Source organism: Oncorhynchus masou, chromosome 28 (genome assembly GCF_036934945.1).
Source record: "Oncorhynchus masou masou isolate Uvic2021 chromosome 28, UVic_Omas_1.1, whole genome shotgun sequence".
Lineage (NCBI taxonomy): Eukaryota > Metazoa > Chordata > Actinopteri > Salmoniformes > Salmonidae > Oncorhynchus > Oncorhynchus masou.
In genome coordinates, this window is record NC_088239.1 from 43,111,467 (window position 1) to 43,133,538 (window position 22,072).

At 44.9% G+C, this 22,072-nt stretch overlaps 1 protein-coding gene across 4 annotated transcripts in view; it reads right to left on the reverse strand.

The window, feature by feature from the left end:
• Positions 1–22,072, reverse strand: part of sh2d3ca (SH2 domain containing 3Ca) — an 84,371-nt gene that overhangs the window by 35,514 nt on the left and 26,785 nt on the right. For 3 of the 4 annotated variants that reach the window (XM_064942090.1, XM_064942091.1, XM_064942092.1), the window contains 2 exons: positions 16,632–16,671; positions 15,293–15,385 (listed from right to left, as the gene is read on the reverse strand). In XM_064942090.1, coding sequence (XP_064798162.1) covers positions 15,293–15,385; positions 16,632–16,671 — 133 coding nt within the window. Of the gene's footprint in view, positions 1–7,348; positions 7,707–15,292; positions 15,386–16,631; positions 16,672–22,072 lie in introns of those variants that run through there. The other variant, XM_064942093.1, reaches the window with a different exon arrangement.

Here is a 22,072-nt window from a genome sequence, read left to right on the forward strand (position 1 = left end):
AACAGATTAGAGAAAGTCCTCACGTACACGCGGCCTCTTCTCCCCATGTCCACTGCTGATAATGATATGGTAATGAGGCAGCGTTTGATCTGATAGGTGGACTGGTGATGCATATAAATCAGGGGTGTGAATTAGCCAGGCCCTCTGATGGGCCGAGTACACGCACACACACAGCCCTGTCTGGCTGTTATAGTATCCGTGGCCGTGATAGAACCATGTCTTGCCCGATAAAGAACATCGAGTGTGGGGTTCTTGACATCCACTGTTCTTCAGAATTCTAAAAGGTTCTTGAAATGTATGGGAGCCTGCAGATGTGTTCCTTTCACTATGTTAACTAGTGTTGGTTTTTCAGTGTAACATTTCTAGCGTTGATTCAAGAGTTAAATTAACACAGTGGTGTAAAAGTACCCCAGTGTTGGCGTTAATAACCAGAGTGGAAGCCAAATCACGCCCATCCTTGTCATATTTCCCAGCATGCTCTATTGTAAGTTGATTTTAAGAATTGTTGTGTTTCAATATCTCTGTTTTTGCATGTACACTGATTGATTCATTAATCTCACGCTACCCAAATATAAATGACATACATTTTCCTAAACTATACCAATCTGTTACTTGGACTTACTGCACCAGTTACTGAAATGGTTGATCCAGTTTTGATATTTAAGGTAGTCTCATATCTTAGTCTTCCCAAAATTCCAAATGTTGGATATCCCCACTCTGGCTGGATTCCAATAGAAATTACACATCACTTTGCTAGCCAGCATAATGTGGCTTGCAGGCCTGATGTGGCCTGTAAACCAAGAGTTTCAGGCCACTGTATTATGGTAAAACTACGCCTTCACAAGAAGGCATTATGAAATATCTACAGGACTGAAAATGAATGAATGCAAGAACCGTGTCTGTGTCACTAGCAAACACAGTCATGGGTGGTAACTTTAAAATTCACTTGAAAGTCACCAAGGATATGCAAGATGAATATGCAAGTTGAATATGCAAATAAGACTTTAAACCCTACAGCAGGGATATCAAATTCTGGTCCTGGAGGGCCGAAACTTGTCTGTTTTTTGGATATTTGTATGGTTCTTCAAAAGAACCATCCCATTAAAAGGTGCTTCAGAGACCCTAAAATGGTTCCACTATGGCATCGCTCTCACAAACCTTATTCGGTTCCAACTGGCACCTTTATTTTGAAGAGTGTACACAGAAATACCTCTGAGCCTTATAGCCTGCTTCAAATCCGGGCCCGTTTGCACTGTCAGTACAATAGTCTCTCTCTTTTCTCCATCCTTCCCTCTCCCCTTGTCCCAACTGATCATCGTTGGAGCTGCAGCAGGCAGCAAGCCCCAGAGCTGCGATGCTATTGGCTAGAGATGATGTCATTGTTTCCAGGAGGCAAGGTAGCGCTGAGTGCTATTGGCTGGCAGGGCGGAAAGGCTAGACAGTGCAGGAGCGCTGAGGTATCACTTTCATTCATACAGAGCAGAGAGAGTGAGCAGAGCTCTGTGTACCCGCTGCCACACATCTCACACACACACACATACAGACACACACACGGGCGCACACACACACACACACATTACGGTACAGCTCTTGCACAGTGTCTGAGGGCGGGGCGGGGCAAAGCTTTGATGGACAGCTAGTAACCCCTCGGTTACCTCCGACACAGAGGGTCATTACATTGACAGACTGAGATAGTATTGGTACAGTACTCATGCTCCTAAACACACACACGCTCTTTCTTCCTCACAGACAGTATAATCATTGATGGGGGTAGGGATAGAGGGATATCGGGGAGGTGGGTGTTGTCCTTGTGTGTGTACTAGGCTGTCACCATGGTGATGTTCAGATGGAGCCCTTCTTGCTGGCTTGAACTCGCGCTGTTGGAGAGGAGGGAGGAGGGGGAGGGCCTTCCAAAACACAACACACATCCCTTAAGATCAGCAATGCCCTTGCATGTCCGGACTCTCATAGCACACCGAAAGCAGCCTAAAATATGTGTGTGTGTGTGTGTGTGTATGTGTGTGTGTACACTCCCAGGGGGAAACACTAGCCCTGCCTGCACAAGATCGACGTGTTATTCCGAGAGACACTCATGGGAAATTAGCCTGTGATACCCTGCTGTGGTGTCACCCTTATCCGTCTTCCTTCTTCCCTCTCTCACCCCCCTTCCTCACCTTCCTCTGTCCATTCTTCCATCCAGAGAATTATGTAATCGTTTTCTGTAGTTGCTGTTGCCTAAGCTCCGATGAGATGCATACATACTGTATCTAAAGAGACGGACAGTCATCCCTCCATTTCTCTATCCCTCCATCTCTATGTTGAGACTGCTATGTCTCTTCATCCTTTCAGGAGCATGAGGGGATCCCCCCCCCCACCCCCCACGATGGTGTTGCCTATGGCACAGCTCATGAAGATGCATGGGGGGTTTTGTGTGTGTGTGTACCAGCAGCATCAGCGTCTGCCGTTCAGTCACACTAAATTAGACCTAAACGTTCAGAGTCAGCTCAACACTTCAGCAGAGCATACTGTTTCCTCTCTGAACGCTGAAAACCATCTAATCAGGGTAATTCTCTCCGTGTGTGTGTGTTCCCTCTGAATACGATCTAATCAAGGATAGTCTAATTCTTAGTCTCATCTAAATTGAATTGCATTCAAAGCTTTTCAATTGAATTGTTTCATCTTTAGAGAACGTCTAATGAAACGTTATTCATTAATCCCTAACGTATCTTTATGTTAGATTCGATTACTTTAATCGTTTAGGTATAATCAACATTTTAATCTTTAGTCTCATCTTTTTCTAAATTAAATTGAATCCATCACAGAAACGGTTGTTTAAACGTTTTCTGATTTACATTTTTGAAAATGGTTCTACTAGTTTTATTTCGATGTTATCAGTAACCGTCTGTGAAAAACATAAATTCTCCATCTCCTATATCTTCTCGTCCACCATGATCAAACATATTGTCTGCTGCTGTGGAGCTATTCTCTGTCCTACGCCGCAAATCACCTCGTTGCACTTTAATTGCCTGGGGTCCTTTCATAAAGTAAACTGAAACATTAAGAATTCCACCGGGACTCTGGTACCCAGTAACTCACAAAGACCTTTTTTGGGGGGCCCATCGCTGGGAAGAGGAAGAAGATTTATTTATGGTATAAATGCCAGTGAAGGTAGATTGATTCCAGAGAACCTACAGCGTAAATGGGAGACCTAGGTTACTTGTGCCTTCTGTTCAACCTTTACCTATCCCACTGATGTTAGAAGACGGTCTTTCACGAGGGGAGACCTGGTGTCCCGTCGTGCCATAAAGAACAATGCTAGCCTGAGGAGTACTGGGCCCACGTCACCTCAACCTCCCCTGGCTGACCCACTAAATCCTCTAACAGCCACATTATCAGACCCAACAGACAAAGACGAGACCTAGGTTACTGGGCCCGACATCTGTAGTTGACGTACTGCTACAGCTAAAACCATTCTACTGCTAAAGCCGTGTACAGTGCTGGTTTGAATACAAGCGGTACGCCGAAGAGGTACAGATACGGGTAAGAAGCACTGTGACCACCAGGTTACCATAACCTTCCCTACCCTCGGGCCCACTGATCCTCAGGCCTCTGCGCTCACCAGAGAGGCTCAGTAGGGGTGGTTCAGTCATATCTGTCCGGCTGAACTCTGGCCTCCTGTGGGCGACCCTGAAAACCGCTGACCCCCGGAGTCAAAGGCCAAGTGTACACACAATAGAACCCCTCCCCCTGGCCCCTCCTGCCTAAATCCTCACCCCAGATTCCCTCTCGCTCTCGAACGCCGTCAGAAACACACAGCATCAGAAGTCCTCTGACATCCATAGCAGCAAACGGTCTACCACGTCAACAATGAAATGATGTTTATCAATGTCCAATAATGAGGAATTGAACAGGATATAGACCTACTGGTAGATGAATAGCTTGTGAGGCCGTGTATAGTGAGTTGGAGAGCGGGGGTTGGGGAGTGTACAGAGCAGGTGGGGGTAGAAGTAAGTTCCAGACCAAGTCTGTGATCGCAGCAGTGCTGTGCTGCTCTGCTCCCTAAAAGAGCCACACACACAAAGACTTCTGAGGGGGAACCATGCAGGCACCACGAGGGGTCCTTTAGATCTCTCTGTATGGCACACACATACACAGAAGCATGCAACAACCTCCAATCCCTTTATGTAGCACCTGGATCTGAGGGACACACACACACAGTCTCTCTGGAGTGGAGCAGTTAGTGTGGGTAGCAGTAGTGTGAGTAGAGTGACTGAGGTGAGTCCGTCTGTCAACACACTCACACCTCCACCTGGTACAGTGGTAGATATCCCGGTTCCAGCTGTATCCAGCACACCTATTTCATTTACAAATCTTCACCAGTCAGTGCCTCAGCCCTTCTTATACCTCTCTCTCTCTCTCTCTCTCTCTCTCTCTCTCTCTCTCTCTCTCTCTCTCTCTCTCTCTCTCTCTCTCTCTCTCTCTCTCTCTCTCTCTCTCTCTCTCTCTCTCTCTCTCTCTCTCTCTCTCTCGACTCTGCTGTTAGCTATGTCCTCCAAAATGCCATCTGCAACCACCCTCCCACTGGTTCATTATAGTACAGTCCAGGGTGACACCCTCCTCAGCTCCTCTAAACCCCTACTAAATACTCAGAGGTGGATCGGTCCATTATATCTTTGGATCAAAAGGTTCCTGTGGGATACATTTCAGGTACTATCGAATGGCACTTAAACACGCAGTCCGCATCCTACGTTCTGACATGAAAGCTTGAAAAGAGCCAACGACAAGAAACTGAAGGTTTTTGAACTGACAAAGGAGAGATTGGCTAATTGGGAGAAAGGTGAGAACCAGTGAGTGGGAGCAGCTACCGACCCTAATCCTGACCTGGGGCTATGGATCTGTGGAAGTGTCTCTGCTCTGCTCAGATCCCAGCACCCCTACCATTCCTCACCATTCCTCAGTCTCTGGTCATGTATAATCCCTTGTGCTTCACTGTCTACCCTCTTCGCTGTATCCAGCTACAACTCCAAGCAGTTAGCCTGGGTAACAGTCTGTTTATGCTCTCGTTTTATGGAATTCTCATGACAAGAGAGTAGATACAGACTGGCACCCAGGCTACAATGCACTGGCATAGGTTTTTTTTTTTTTGGAAAAGGGCACTAATGGTTAGGACTCCGAGCAAACCGAAAAAAAAAGAAAAAAAAACAGGCTAAGTGTGTCTCATTACTAGAGAAAACATCCCAGTGTAATTAGCTTCCTCTCTCTCAGTAACAGGCTGATTTTCTCTTGAACTTTAGCAGTTAAACAGCCGCTTAGCCCCTCGCTGTCCCGGGGGGAGTGGCAGGCGGGCGAGGCAGAGGCGAAGCAGGCGCTGCAAAGAGGATTTGCTGTGAAAAGGATTCGGAGGAGGAGAGGAGCGCCCGAGACGAGACACAAGAAGAGTGGAGCAGGGGGGGATTACACAGCATATTACAATACTCCAGCATGCCAAATCGGCTACGGGCGGCGCGGGGATAATGCTACCTAACGTCGCTGACGCAAAAAAAACACGTTTCAGTATCAGCTACCGCTTCTGCTACGTATGTCAGACGGGTGGGGTTGAACATGGTTAACTGACTATGTGGAGGTTGAAAGAGCCCCCGCGGTAACTGGTGGTACGGGGCCCTGGGATAATTGGTGGCTGTGGTGGCCCTTAGAGCTCCCGTCACGATTGAAGGCAGCGGGGGCTACAGTGTCACTTGAATCCAGAGGACATGTCTGATACCATTCATTCCTTTGAGCCGGTCCTCCAATTTAAAGTGACACCAGCCTCCACTGGTTGGAGGCCGTGGTGCCAGGCCATGGCCTCTGGGGTTGACAGACACTCTCTGTGGCCTTGCCAGCCTATCCCAGCTGGGTCACTTTGGAGATAAACTGGGGTTACGCTGCCTGGATGGTTGGAGTTAGCCTGGCTGGCAGACACAGAAAGGAGGGATTAAAAATCAGGAGAAAACCATCAAAGTGCAAACTGCATGGAGAGGGGAGCGAGGGGCAGATGGGGTTCAAGCGCTGATCTGCTCTGTGAACAAACAGGGCTGTAACGTCACAATGTCCCAGTTAGAGACCGACTGGGACGGCAGTGGTCTTAATTACAGACACAATGGTAGCAATGCCAGCATGTCGCACTCCCATAGACTCATAGATCAGTAGTAATCTCTCTGCTGGGAGTTTAAAGCACAATATCAGCTGGAAATTGAAAACAAGCTAATGGTTGAACTGAAGTGTTGAAAGCCTGCTATTTTGTTCCTTGGCCCGGGGCACTGAAATGAACCTCGATCAGATTCTTATTTTTGACAATGTAGTGGTTGAAATGCTCCAGCATCGCCCTGGAGTCGAGGCTCCTTTCAACTCGAACTGTCACTGACAGACAGTGTCTCAGCACTTCTTCCTGTCCTGGTGCTGGTCTGAGATCAGGTGATGTAAACAGGACACACAGGTCAACAGATGGAGGATGTTACCAGACCATCTATCAGACTCAAGTGGCTGGGGCTGGTGGCCCAACTACAAATACCAAAATGAGCCCCTTCACTGAACATACTCCCATTTTCTGCACCAAAGTAACACACACGTACACACGTCAGGGTCCTATTTTATTTGAAAGCCACTACTCTGCTATAAATCCTGTTACTAAACTCTGAATACTGCCACAGAGAGTCTCCCAACAGACAAGGAACAGTTGAGAGAGACTACACAGATAAGAGATGAAAAACAATATCCAGAACAGTGAGTAGCAATATATTACAGTGAGGTTTCATACTATCACATACAAAAGCTTTCAATAACAACGTACTACATTGAGGCTTTGTACTATCAGATCCAAAAGGCATGACGTTCAATAACAACATACTTCAGCGATGCTTCATGCCATCACATCCAAACGGCATGACTTTCAGTGGTGATCGAATGTAATTCACCTCCCTGCTCTTCTCTCCTGTCCACCTCTGTTACAATAGATGATCTGACCACAACCTGCCAACAGTACACCCCTTAGGTCATCTGTCAGGAATCAGCCAGCCTCATGTTTCCCCCGGCTTCTAAATTAGACAAGCACAACTAGATATGCCTGCCCGTGTCGTATCTATGATATCACCAGTTAGCGGCTGGTCCAAAACAGGAATGAACACATTCCAACACAACCCGTACACACTCTCACACGCAAAGACAAAACCACTAACAGAAATGTCCAGAAATTCACGAGCCAATATACAGATTCTGTTCAAACCCAAAACTCTCCAACAAAAACACATTCTTCGAATCACAACCGCACACTTTCATTTCTCAAACACACACCTACACAAACACACACACTCACCTGCACCTGCATGAAGGAGCCTCTGTAGAAACAGCAGGCGGCTGCCGACAGGGCGCTCCATAGGCTACAGCGTTCAGTCATGATTCCTCTCCTTACGGCTCAGCCCACGGCTGTACCCCACCCTGAGGACCCCAGCACCAGCTCTCCTCTCCTCTGTCACTGTCCCACAGCAGGCAGGCAGCGCTCCTCGCTAGCAGCCCCGACAGCGGCTCATCTCACTCAAAACCGTGTGGCTGCTATGCTACTAACGCTAGCTAACACTACAGTTGCTACTGCTGGTCAGGACTCCAGCCCCTCGCACTCTGCTGCTACTGTCATATCTCCCTCTCTCTCTCTCTCTCTCTCTCTCTCTCTCTCTCAGCTACGCACAGGCTCTTTCTCGTACTGCTTCCCTCTCTCGCTCACACTCTGGCTGTGCTTCACAAGCCCTCGCAGGGATTACCTCATCCCTTTCTGATGAAAGGAGTGGGTGGGGGAGGGTGGAAAGGAGGGAGGGATAGGGAGGAGGAGGGGGAGATGCTAGCAGGCACTGGCGGAGTGCTGTCGAATTGCTGGCAAGGCAGACCCCACCCACCCCCTCCTTCACGACCACAGAGAGACAGTACTGAGAGAGAGAGAGAGAGAGAGGAGAAGGAGAAAGAGGGAGAATGAGAGCGAGAGAAAGAGAGAGAGGGGGGATAGGAGAGAGAGTGAAAGGGAGAGAGAGCAAAAGAGAGGGGAGAAGGAGAGAGAGAAGGAGAAAGAGGGAGAATGAGAGAGAGAGAGGGGGGTGAGAGAGAGACACAGAGAGAGAGATGGGGAGAGAAGGAGAAAGCGAGAGAATGAGAGAGGGGGGTAGAGAGAAAGAGAATGAGAGAGAGAGGGGGAGATAGAGAGAGGGGGAGAGAGAGAGAGGGGGAGAGAGATATGTCTCTTTAGTTTCAGCACCTTCTCAAAGGAATCTGTCCTTTATTCCTAGTTGAAAGGAATTGCAGGGTGGCAAGAGGGGGCAAAGAATGCATTCACACACATTTGAATACACACACAAACACATTCAGACTCTTTCACTCACACACCCAGTACATCTTAAACTTGTTTGCAATATTTTCTGTCTATGGGTAAGTGTTTGCGGGTGTGTGTTCTTGTATGTTGTGAAAGGGTTGATGTGCTAAGTATAGAATGTGTCTGAGGACATAATTCATGTTCTGTTTTTGAGAGTCAGAGAAAGGCAGGGTGTTGTACACCAATCTGAGTCGTCACGTTCGTCTTGAGCAGCGGAGAGGTGGGGCTTTGTCCCCTGGGGAACTGAGTGACATCACAGAGGACGCCTCGCCATGGCAACGGATCTGGAGTCATGACAGCATCCTAAATTCCGGGAGCTTTTGATAGCCCTGCACTGCAGAGACCTCACAGTAAAGGACATGGAGGGTTGACGGAATCCCTCTGCTTTATCGCCGAGGTCACCTCTACTACTACTACGTGTGTGTGTGTGTGTGTGTGTGTGTGTGTGTGTGTGTGTATAGTGTACCCCAACACACACACACACGAGGTAATCAGTGTGCTAATCTTGTCTTTGAATACACGGGAATAACCCAATATATCAGAGCGAGAGAGAACGGCACACAAAGAGAAGAGACACAGGAGAGATTCATTAGCGGAGGAGTCTTTCCTTAAACAAATCCCCCCTAAAGCAGGGCTCGGTAGGCGGATTACACTTTGTGAGCACAAATAATCCCATAAGGATGCATGCGTTTCCCTATCTCCATCCCCGAGCGTCCTGCGCTGACAATGACAGCATACCAGTGTCTGTGCATCCCATCACGACTCTGCTCCCGCTGCCGTGGCTGTGCGAACACCAAGAGTAGATAGATAATCCTGGGAGCATGGGGCGTGGTAGGGTAGGGGAGCTAGTGTGCATAACATGCATAGATTACATATAGGATGGGACGGGCACTGCGCATTATATATGCATGAAGCACAGTATTTCACTGTAGATATAACCACTGTAGCTAGTGTGTGTGTGCGCGTTTGATGGGAGAGTGCATTGCAAAGTCACTGTTCTTCTCTCTCTCTCTCTCTCTCTGCACCCTACCCCCCTAACCCACTTATCATTTATCTCCCATTGCACTCACTGATTCTCCCACTCACCTTCTCTTAACAATAACACAAGGTAATTTAGACCAATCTAAAAGGCTCTTTCTGTGCTCTGCTCTCTGTCAACCCTTAATCCTCCTGTGCCGATCTCAGATCTTGTTTTTCCATCTCTATTTCTTTTTTCCTCTCTCCATCTCTGTTTTTTGTCTCGACACCCCTCTCCCACTCTTTACTTTCCCTCAAACCTTCTCCTTCTACAGTTTTCCTCTCCACACACACTCCCTGCCCTCTTTCTCCCCCCCTCTCCCCCCATCTCCCCCTGCACTCTGTCTGTCTTCTTCAGTTAAATATTAATTACTGATCCCCATTCTGACGCTGTCCTGGGGGCGGATTGGGGAGCAGGAGCCCCTCACACACACACACACACACAATGGAGGAGAGAGGAAACAAACCTGCTCCCCCTGTTCCCTGCCTGGGAGCACCACAATAATGGGGAGCTGGGGAGTGTGTGTGTGTGTGTGTGTGTGTGTGTGTGTGTGTGTGTGTGTGTGTGTGTGTGTGTGTGTGTGTGTGTGTGTGTGTGTGTGTGTGTGTGTGTGTGTGTGTGTGTGTGTGTGTGTGTGTGTGTGTGTGTGTGTGTGTGTGTGTGTGTGCACATCTGATGATCCATTAGTCTCAGATCCCCATCAGCGTTTAGGGCTGCTTCTATTCATTGACTCCTATTCATTATTAATCCATATAAAGCCTCTAGATATTTGACTCAAACACCTTCAGAAACAAAGGCCCTGTAATACAGTGGAGCGGTTGGAGGCGAGAGAGGAGGGTTTGAATGGGAACTGTGGAGCCTGCTCTCACTGGCGCAGATTGTGCAGATAACAGCTATGTTTGAGGGCAGCTTCTCCTTGCAATGGGTGTGCTATGTGGTTGTTTGAGCTTACTTTAGTTGAATACACTGACTGATTGTAAGAGCTTCTGATAAATGACTCAAATGTAAATGCAGATCTATGTGTCTCAGTCGGTAGAGCATGGCACTTCCAACGCCAAGGTCATGGGTTCTGGGGTCACCCATATAAATATGCATGCATGCACTACTGTAAGAGACTTTGGGTGAGAGCATCTGCTTAAATGGCAAAAATATAGGCTTAAATGAAAATACATAAACCAGCTGCAATTAGACCTGCACTAAGTAGACTGTGCCTGTTCTTCCTAGCCAGAGGTGTAAAGTACTTAAGTAGTACTTTAAAGTATTTTTACTTTGGTAGTTTTTCATGGTATCTGTACTTTACTATTCATATTTTTGACTACTTTTACTTCACTACATTCCTAAAGAAAATTATGTACTTTTTACTCCATACATTTTCCCTGACACCCAAAAGTACTTGCTACATTTTGACAGGAAAATGGTCCAATTCATGCAAGAGAACATCCTGGTCATCCCTACTGCCTCTGATCTGGCGGACTCACTAAACACAACGCTTCGTTTGTAAATGAATGTGTGAGTGTGCTAGTGGCTATGCTTAAATGAATTAAAAACAAGAAAATGGTGCCGTCTGGTTTGCATAATATAAGGAATTTGAATTAATCCATACTTTTACTTTTGATAATGATATATATTTAAGCAATTCCATTTACTTTTGATGCATGAGTATACAGTGCCTTGCGAAAGTATTCGGCCCCCTTGAACTTTGAGACCTTTTGCCACATTTCAGGTTTCAAACATAAAGATATAAAACTGTATTTTTTTGTGAAGAATCAACAACAAGTGGGACACAATCATGAAGTGGAACGACATTTATTGGATATTTCAAACTTTTTTAACAAATCAAAAACTGAAAAATTATTCAGCCCCCTTAAGTTAATACTTTGTAGCGCCACCTTTTGCTGCGATTACAGCTGTAAGTCGCTTGGGGTATGTCTCTATCAGTTTTGCACATCGAGAGACTGAAATTTTTTCCCATTCCTCCTTGCAAAACAGCTCGAGCTCAGTGAGGTTGGATGGAGAGCATTTGTGAACAGCAGTTTTCAGTTTTTCCACAGATTCTCGATTGGATTCAGGTCTGGACTTTGACTTGGCCATTCTAACACCTGGATATGTTTATTTTTGAACCATTCCATTGTAGATTTTGCTTTATGTTTTGGATCATTGTCTTGTTGGAAGACAAATCTCTGTCCCAGTCTCATGTCTTTTGCAGACTCCATCAGGTTTTCTTCCAGAATGGTCCTGTATTTGGCTCCATCCATCTTCCCATCAATTTTAACCATCTTCCCTGTCCCTGCTGAAGAAAAGCAGGCCCAAACCATGATGCTGCCACCACCATGTTTGACAGTGGGTATGGTGTGTTCAGGGTGATGAGCTGTGTTGCTTTTACGCCAAACATAACGTTTTGCATTGTTGCCAAATAGTTCAATTTTGGTTTCATCTGACCAGAGCACCTTCTTCCACATGTTTGGTGTGGCAAACTTTAAACTACACTTTTTATGGATATCTTTAAGAAATGGCTTTCTTCTTGCCACTCTTCCATAAAGGCCAGATTTGTGCAATATACAACTGATTGTTGTCCTATGGACAGAGTCTCCCACCTCAGCTGTAGATCTCTGCAGTTCATCCAGAGTGATCATGGGCCTCTTGGCTGCATATCTGATCAGTCTTCTCCTTGTATGAGCTGAAAGTTTAGAGGGACGGCCAGGTCTTGGTAGATTTGCAGTGGTCTGATACTCCTTCCATTTCAATATTATCGCTTGCACAGTGCTCCTTGGGATGTTTAAAGCTTGGGAAATCTTTTTGTATCCAAATCCGGCTTTAAACTTCTTCACAACGGTACCTCGGACCTGCCTGGTGTGTTCCTTGTTCTTCATGATGCTCTCTGCGCTTTTAACGGACCTCTGAGACTATCACAGTGCAGGTGCATTTATACGGAGACTTGATTACAAACAGGTGGATTGTATTTATCATCATTAGTCATTTAGGTCAACATTAGATCATTCAGAGATCCTCACTGAACTTCTGGAGAGAGTTTGCTGCACTGAAAGTAAAGGGGCTGAATAATTTTGCACGCCCAATTTTTCAGTTTATGATTTGTTAAAAAAGTTTGAAATATCCAATAAATGTCGTTCCACTTCATGATTGTGTCCCACTTGTTGTTGATTCTTCACAAAAAAATACAGTTTTATATCTTTATGTTTGAAGCCTGAAATGTGGCAAAAGGTCGCAAAGTTCAAGGGGGCCGAATACTTTCGCAAGGCACTGTATTTAAAATCAACTACTTTTACTCAAGTAGCATTTTACTGGGTAACTTTCGTTTTTTACTTGAGTCATTTTCTATTAAGGTATCTTTTACTTTTACCCAAGTATGACAATTGAGTACTTTTTCCACCACTGTTCCTGGCCCACATGCAGTGTGTGTATTAACTGCTGCCATGATGATCAGCTGTGCAGTCAGACGAACACCCCATTGGCCTCATCCCTCTCAACCATACCATTTTTCAATTCCTCTAACAGTCATGTTCTTAAATGGGCGCACGCTTATTACTAACTGGCATAAGCAATTTCATAAATGTGTCAAGTGCAGCGGTCTGGTTGCTCCTCATTACACACCACAGACCAGCAAATAATCTTCAACATAGGAATCCCTACAAAACCTCGTGTGACCTCTTATACACTATATTAGGCCCAGCCTTTGGAACTTTGATTTCCCTCTAGACATGGCTACCATTTTGGGATCACTACATCTGATGGGCGTGTATACTGCCTTTAGAGCAGATGTCTATCAGGGTTGGTAAAGATGTGATCAACACATGTGGATGATTTCTTTCCTTTGCCGTTTGTGAAATACCCTGCTAGGTTGACTGACACTAGTTACAGTTTGGAGCTTTTTCTTGAGTGGACAGATTAAAACCAGTCAATATTTAGGTCACCTAGAAAATATAACTCTGTGTTGATATCACATACATTTAACAAGCATTTCACATTCATTATCCAGATACTGACTGTTAGCACTTGGTCTATAGCAACTTCCCACAAGAATAGGCTTTAGGTGAGGCAGGTGAACCGGTAGCCATATTACTTCAACAGCATTTGACACGAGATCTTCCCTAAGATTTACAGGCATATGACTCGGCATATATAAAACAGCCACACCTCCACCATTGGCATTTCTGTCTCTTCCGCAGATGTTCTAACCATATATTGCTACCATCGTATCATCGAATAAATGATCTAAGCGAGTCTCAGAGAGAGCCAGTGTATGAACGCTTTCCGCTTCCTAGCAAGTTGTCGATTTCATGAACCTTCTCAGGCTACATATGTTAACGTCACACTTTCCCGGGTTGCTTGATTGTTTATATGGCTTCACTGCAAGGCTTATCAGAGGTAGACATGACAGGGATATTTATAGAGGAGCCAATAGTGCAGGGTTAACCGCTCACAGTGGGCGTTCTACTACGGCACACCGTCTGGGTGATAACAGTATAACTCTGGTTCGTAGACACAGGACTGCTGCTGACTGTGGCCGCCTGATCGACAACGGCATTTAAAAAGGAACATAAACGAGGTTACTTACATTATGACACACCATTTAGGAAAATGTATATATGCAGCAGCCCCGCGACAGTTCAGCGACACAATGGTAGGGATTACCTGAGCAGGGCTCAGTTTGCTAAGTGACGGAAACCCAAGACTACAAGAAACATGTTAGCAAGTCTAGCCCAGTCGATTTACACTCCCTCAGATCAATGAAGGCAGAGGCCTGACTCAATCTGCCGTAGGACTCGGTGAAGCGATATCGCAGAAAGTGTGTGTGTGTGTGTGTGTGTGTGTGTGTGTGTCTGCATTGCCTTAACACCAGCAGTAATACCGGAGAGAAACTATGGAGTGTGAACTGGAAAGAACTAGAACCCCACCCCCTATACCACCACTGCAGCTGAGCCACCCCCCCCCCCCCCCCCCCCCCAGCACACACACCCACACACCATGCATGAGGCACACACTCTCCCAAGAAGCATGTGCGCCCACTCCGTATGCAGGCGGGCACACACGCACACACACACACACAGACGACACACACACACACACACACGACACACACACACACACACACACACACACACACACACACACACACACACACACACACACACACACACACACACACACACACACTGATGAGGCTTCATTAAACCACCAGTGTGTCTTGTGCCAGACATATGTTAATTAACTGCATATAAAGCAGTCCAACCTCTCCCTCCAGACCCATTATGCCCATACAAACCTACAAAAGATACAGTGTCAGAGGCACTCTCTAGGATTTTGTGCTACAACGCACACTCACAGACATACATCTAGGCCATATTCACATGTACTCTACACCACTCGGGCTCCCAAGTGGCACAGCGATCTAAGGCACTGCATCTCAGTGCAAGAGGCATCCCTCCAGACACCCTGGTTCAAATCCAGGCAGTATCGGCAGTGCACAATCGGCCCAGCGTTGGCCCGGTGTAGGCTGTCACTGTAAATAAGAATTTGTTCTTAACTGGCTTGCCTAGTTAAATAAAAACTGTTAAAAAAACAAGTATACTTTATAACTATACTCTATACTTTAGAACTAACTACACTTTATATATCCATATATACACTACAGGCCATATTCAGTCTGGATTCATGTCCACGTTTCCAGGATAAAAAGCTGAACCAAGTCGAGTTTCTTCCAGCATATGAAGAATGATATTTTAAAACCACAATCTGTCATTTGTTTTTTCAGCCAAATGGCAGCTCCACCACTTAAAAAAAAATTAAAGCAGATTGCTGATTTAATTCCCATTAATGTATTGATTGATTGAATAAAGCACTGTGCTTCCACCCAGTGTAAAACTTACACAGTCCAGGCCGGGCCAGTCCAGTCTAGTCGAGTCCAGGCCAGCCCAGTCCAGTTCAGGCCGGGCCTGGCAGTCTTCTTCCGCCTGAGAGATCTGTACCATAACATTGAACATTCAGGTCAAGTGTTTATTTAAACATAAGTGTCATAAATGTTTCAGAGAGAAGCGTGTTGAGAAAACGAGGGACGGCAACACGGGGCATCAGAGGGGAGGAGGGTGAGAGAGGAGGAGAAAGAGAGAGGAGAGGCTCAGAGGAGGGGAAGTGGAGAGGAGGAGAGGAGAGGGGAGGAGGGTGAGTATGGGTGGGTGAGGAAACTGGAAGGGGAGAGGTATCACTGCACAGAAAGCGATAGAGACTGTTTTACACCAGATGGATATATGGGTCAGTGTTAGTACTTGCTTCTGACACCAGTTCTTTTTGAGTTCCAACGAAAAACAGACAATGGATCCCAAGTGTTCAGTCAGAACTGAGCACTTTTGTGGATGGATTCAACCCAGAAACCAGGCTTACAGTGTCATCTAGTGGCCTGGTCCTGAACTACACCCAGCACACTGGGACCCAGAAGTGCTGAAGTAGCGCTGTTGACTTTGGATTACATTTCTTAAATGGCAGAATGAATTAGGCTAAAAGGCTGAGAGAGACTGCTGAAATGGGCATAATCGCAGAAGCGCAGGAATGTAATCAACTACAATTACATTTCAAAGACCACATTAAAATGCAAATCCAATATAACTAGAGAAAATTGCTTTTTTTTTAAGACCCTCAAGTCTGAATTCTGCGGAGTACTACATTATGGTTTGTGAAGTCACTTACTCTAAAACAGTTCAACTTATATATATATATTTTTTTTAGTAAAAAAAATGCAAAACAAGAGGTTTGGAGAGTTTGGCATGTGTAGGTAGGTACTCCACAACTTATTTGTTTAGAAACAAGGCCTTTGGCCAAGATCCTGCTTTCTGCTCAGTTGCCCATGGAAACAAACATCATTCATCAGCAGCCATTCGACTGTAGCCGAGCAGAGCGGAGCGGGGGGCAGAGCCTCTTTGTGCTACTGATCCTAATTCGATTACAGACACTGGTCCTGTAGGTCCCCTTAAACCTCACTACAAAGCCAAAGCAGGGTGAGGAGATCAACTGGAAAAGACCAACTCACACTGATGCTAAATGATTACCCTTGTTCAGATGAGTTTTTAACTCTCAGTCCCTTCCTTTTCGCAGATGCTGAAGCCATTTCTGGGCCTTCTGAGTAGGAACCATGATGCTAGCAGAACCGGCCTACAAACTAACAGAAAGACATAGTGTAGGAGGAATAAAAAGAAAGAAAAAAACAAGTCTTACCTTGACATATTCAGTCTTGTTGTCTATATGGTCCATGTGACTGTCGGGAAGAGGACAGAGAGAACTTTATCAATGTGTGTGCAGATGTACAATGGTAAACATATACCGTACCACACACAGTGGGCATATTCCCCATGGAGATGCTACAGTGCGTTTAACTGTATCTCAGGGGGTAAGAGATCGTGTATCAGGGTCTCGTAGAGAAGCAGGGTACGATCCCTCAAATCTCAAGGGCCCTATTAACATGGCCACATAACTTACACTTCACATCAAGAGAGATCAAATGTCAAGGCCCCACAGTGGAGCTGGGAGGAGACATACTGTATAGGCCTCATGGTGCAGCGTGAGGCCCAACAGTGCAGCTAGATCATATGACCCTGCCCATCAGAGAGGGTAATTACATGCCCACTGAGGACAGAGTTCAAACACCCTGTTAGTTCTCATCATCCGCACACACACACACACACACACACACACACACACACACACACACACACACACACACACACACACACACACACACACACACACACACACACACACACACACACACACACACACACAGGTTCCCACAGGGGAGCTGTATGCCCAGTCACATCACATTACATTACATAGGCCCTGTAGCGGAGCTGGGCAATTCCAGATTTGTATGCCAAATAAAAACCATTGATTTAAAAGTTTCAAAAAGTGTAATGACTCTCCTGATCGAGGATCCAAGGCCTCAGACCAGCTTGGCAAATGGCTGACATATAGTAAGACCCCTCTCTCTCCCACAGGAGAGGACAGCAGGGGCTGGGATGGTTTTATGACATCTCATGCCAAACGTAAATCTTCTGCAGCAGAGAACCCACTCCTGCTCTTCAGTATCAACCAAAGGAATGCCTTTGGTGGCAAAAGTTTCCTGGAGGACAAAACCATAACTTCCAAAAAAGTGAATATTGGAACAATATTTTAAGATATCAATGCTAAGAACGGTCAGTGAGGAGCTAAAGAATAATCATGTCATATTGCTTTTCATTTTGTGATGTTATTAAAAACTGTATAACCAAAATACTGTAATTTGAAGAGCTTTCACACTGTGTATGTCAGGTTTACATCCTTTACGTTGTGTAGGAAATACGAAAAATGATAAAACTATTTTTGTTAAGATAGGAATGATTTTAGTTTTCTAACGAGACCTTAGTTTTCATGACCATTGCACATTAACTAAGCCACACCCCGAATGAAGTCAGAAGAGCGTGTCAGTGTGATGGAAACGCCTTTTTCGACCAGAGTGCTTAAAAGGACTTGCTAAGAATTAACTTACCAGACCAGCAGACGTGAAGCGTGAGCTAAATTACAAATGGTTGAAACTCCCAGACCAAAAGATGTGACACCGTGGTCCACACATTGAAATGGTTAGAAACTCAAACTCAACACGAATTGAAGAAGATGAACTAGCTAGACAAAAACATTTACAGTCTGCAGCTGTGCATGTAAAGGGATCAATAACTTTGACTATTTACCCGAGAAAGGAAGGAGAATATCCCATATCAGACAACCATTGGCGCATCTGAAGATCTGTTCTGTTTGAACACTCCACTACAAGACCAGGAAAACTATGAAGGACATTGCGACCTCTGGTGTACAACCAGAGCCTTACACCTATCAAGACCTTCCCATAGAAAAACTGATTGGTTGCAACAGAGAGACGACGAACAAAGACATCTACACGTAAATACTTTACATTTCTTACCCTGACGGGCAGTGGTTCCTTTGCAAGGTATATGATTAATGTGAGAATGGTTATAGAATGTATCCACGATAAATGTCCCTTTCTCTACAGTGCCTTGCCAAAGTATTCACCCCCCTTGGCGTTTTTCCTATTTTGTTGCATTACAACCTGTAATATAAATAGATTTTTATGTGGGTTTCATGTAATGGATATACACAAAATAGTCCAAATTGGTGAAGTGAAATTCAAAAAATGACTTGTTTTAGAAAATTCTCAAAAATTTAAAACAGAAAAGTGGTGAATGCATATGTATTCACCCCCTTCGCTAGGAAGCCCCTAAATAAGTTAGTTAAATAAAGTCCACCTGTGTGCAATCTAAGTGGCACATGATCTGTCACTTGATCTCAGTATATATACACACCTGTTCTGAAAGGCTGCAGAGTCTGCAACACCACTAAGCAAGGGGCACCACCAAGCAAGCTGCACCATAAAGACCAAGGAGCTCTCCAAACAGGTCAGGGACAAAGTTGTGGAGAAGTACAGATCAGGGTTGGGTTATAAAAAAAAATCAGAAACTTTGAACATCCCACAGAGCAACGTTAAATCCATTATTAAAAAATGGAAAGAATATGGCACCACAACAAACCTGCCAAGAGAAGGCCGCCCATCAAAACTCACGAACCAGGCAAGCAGGGCATTAATCAGAGAGGCAACAAAGAGTCCAAAGATAACCCTGAAGGAGCTGCAAAGCTCCACAGCAGAGATTGGAGTATCTGTCCATAGGACAACTTTAACACTCCACAGGGCTGGGCTTTACGGATTTGTGGTCAGAAAAAAGCCATTGCTTAATGAAAAAAATAAGCAAACATGTTTGGTGTTCGCCAAAAGGCATGTGGGAGACTCCCCAAACATATGGAAGAAGGTACTCTGGTCAGATGAGACTAAAATGTAGCTTTTTGGCCATCAAGGAAAATGGCGCAAACCCAACACCTCTCATTACCCCGAGAACACCATCCCACAGTGAAGCATGGTGGTGGCATCATGCAGTGTGGATGTTTTTCATCAGCAAGGACTGGGTAACTTGTCAGAATTGAAGGAATGATGGATGGCGCTAAATACAGGAAATTCTTGAGGGAAACCTGTTTCAGTCTTCCAGAGATGTGAGAATGGGACGGAGGTTCACATTCCAGCACGACAATACTGCTAAAGCAAGACTTGAGTGGTTTAAGGTGAAACATTTAAGCATATTGGAATGGCCTAGTCAAAGCCCAGACCTCAATCCAATTGAGAATCTGTGGTATGACTTAAATATTGCAGTACACCAGCAGAAACCATCCAACTTGAAGGAGCTGGAGCAGTTTTGCCTTGAAGAATGGGCACAAATCCCAGTGGCTAGATGTGCCAAGCTTATAGAGACATACCCCAAGAGACTTGCAGCTGTAATTGCTGCAAAAGGTGGTTCTACAAAGTAATGACTTTGAGGGGTGTGAATAGTTATGCACACTCAAGTTGTCTTATTTCTTGTTTATTTCACAAGAAAAATATTTTGCATCTTCAAAGTGGTAGGCATGTTGTGTAAATCAAATGATACAAATCCCCCCCAAAAATCTATTTTAATTCCAGGTTGTAAGGCAACAAAATAGGAAAAATGCCAAGGGGGTGAATACTTTCACAAGCCACTGTATCTCTCTTTCCCCACCCCCTCTCCATTCTGTAACAATCCGTCATATCTTGTCAGTCCACTAGGGACTTTTGTCTCGTGCATTTGTGTATTCTGTGTTATATTTATTTGGTTAGTAAATAAACAATGAAATCCATTTGTGTAGAACTGAATTATCAGAAAAGGCTGGGGTTCTTGCGGATTCAAGAAGTCTGCGACGTTCACAATGAGACTGATAGGAGGTATATCATCTTGAGTTTAATTTGGGAAATGGTAACTCGTTAAACAACTTCTTCCGTGGTGCCCCAAATTCCCAATGAGTTAATTGTTACATGATTCCTTTAAAATCAGGTAACAATTAAACATAGTTAGTTTATTCAATGAATAACAGTCATCACATTTAATCAAAGTCACGTAAAAACTCTGTTAAATATCTGCTCTGAATTAAGATTTAAAGATGTCCGCAGAAAGTCTACGGTGTCAGCTATGACATGAGAAATATAATTTGTTTTTAAACTACAGTAAATTAAAAGGATTTACACCTGGTAACAGAATTACGGTAGCAGAATGACATCATGGTTCCCTGATTTGGACAACACAGAAATGCATAACTCTGGATATGAATGTTATTCTCTTCATGGTGATGTGGGTCTTACCACCAATTAGGTATCTTTTGAGAAGTAAAAATGCAATAAAAAAATAAAAAGGGATTTCACAAAATTTTTACATTCTGCCATAATGAGCACATTTTCCCATTTCAACAGGTTAAATACAAAATGAGTGACTATTGTAAGTAACTATTAAGTGCCAAATAAAATAACAGGGTTGACCGTAAACAGGTTTCTTATTAAATCAGCCATAAATCCCATTGTGACAGGAGGAATGGAACCTCGTTGTGTGCAATAGGGAGTGGAAATTGCATGCAAGCTTCACCCAGAAAATGGAGTGGTTGAAACGTTTCTAGCCTGTCTATCTATGGGTAACAGGGTTGATGGGAATTTTATTTTAAACAGAAAATAAGGAATAGTTTCACAATATTCAAATGAGAGTTCAGTTCACGTAAAATGGTTGACCTCAAAATGAGGGACAGACTTAAATGAATCACTGATCAATAATAAATGTTCAGAAATGACTGTCAAAGCAACAAAATAACTAGGGGTTTACTATGATGGTGAAGCTTGGAGATATTTGGAGATTTAGTGAGTTCAAATCCTCCTAGAAGTCACAAAGGGTTGATGGAGGGACATTTTGCGACATTTTGGCCATTTAACAAGCCTTTATTCATATATAATAAAATCTGATTTACTGATTTCTCCATGTGGTCTATATTAAAAGGGCACTTAATGTAAAATAACAGGCATTTAAATTCAATATTGGTGCACAATGTCTACTTAAAATATCAAAAGGGGGCTGTACTGCGGGGCGCTGTACTGCAGCGCCAGCTATGTCACCAGAGACCCTGGGTTCGTGCCGAGGCTCTGTCGTAACCGGCCGCAACCGGGAGGTCCGTGGGGCGACGCACATTTGGCCTAGCGTCGTCCGGGTTAGGGAGGGCTTGGCCGGTAGGGTTATCCTTGTCTCATCGCGCACCAGCGACTCCTGTGGTGGGCCGGGCGCAGTGCACGCCAACCAAGGTTGCCAGGTGCACGGTGTTTCCTCCAACACATTGGTGCGGCTGGCTTCCGGGTTGGATGCGCGCTGTGTTAAGAAGCAGTGCGGCTTGGTTGGGTTGTGTATCGGAGGACACATGACTTTAACCGTCGTCCCTACCGAGCCCATACGGGGGTTGAGCACGCCAGTGTGCTCTACTGTCCTTGCTGAACTATACTCTACTTTTCTGCTCTCTACTGTATTGTACTGAACTATACTTTACGTTTCTGACTGTACTTACGTGTCTCACTGTACTGTGCTGTACTTTGGAGGTCCAAACTTGTGAAACATCTGTAGACGTTAAAATCAAGGCTGGTCCGGACCAACTCAAAAAATTACACCTGGGGACATTGAAATCAAGGCGTGAGTGGACTGATCAAATTTCAACTACTTTTCAACGTCCATTGACATCCAGTG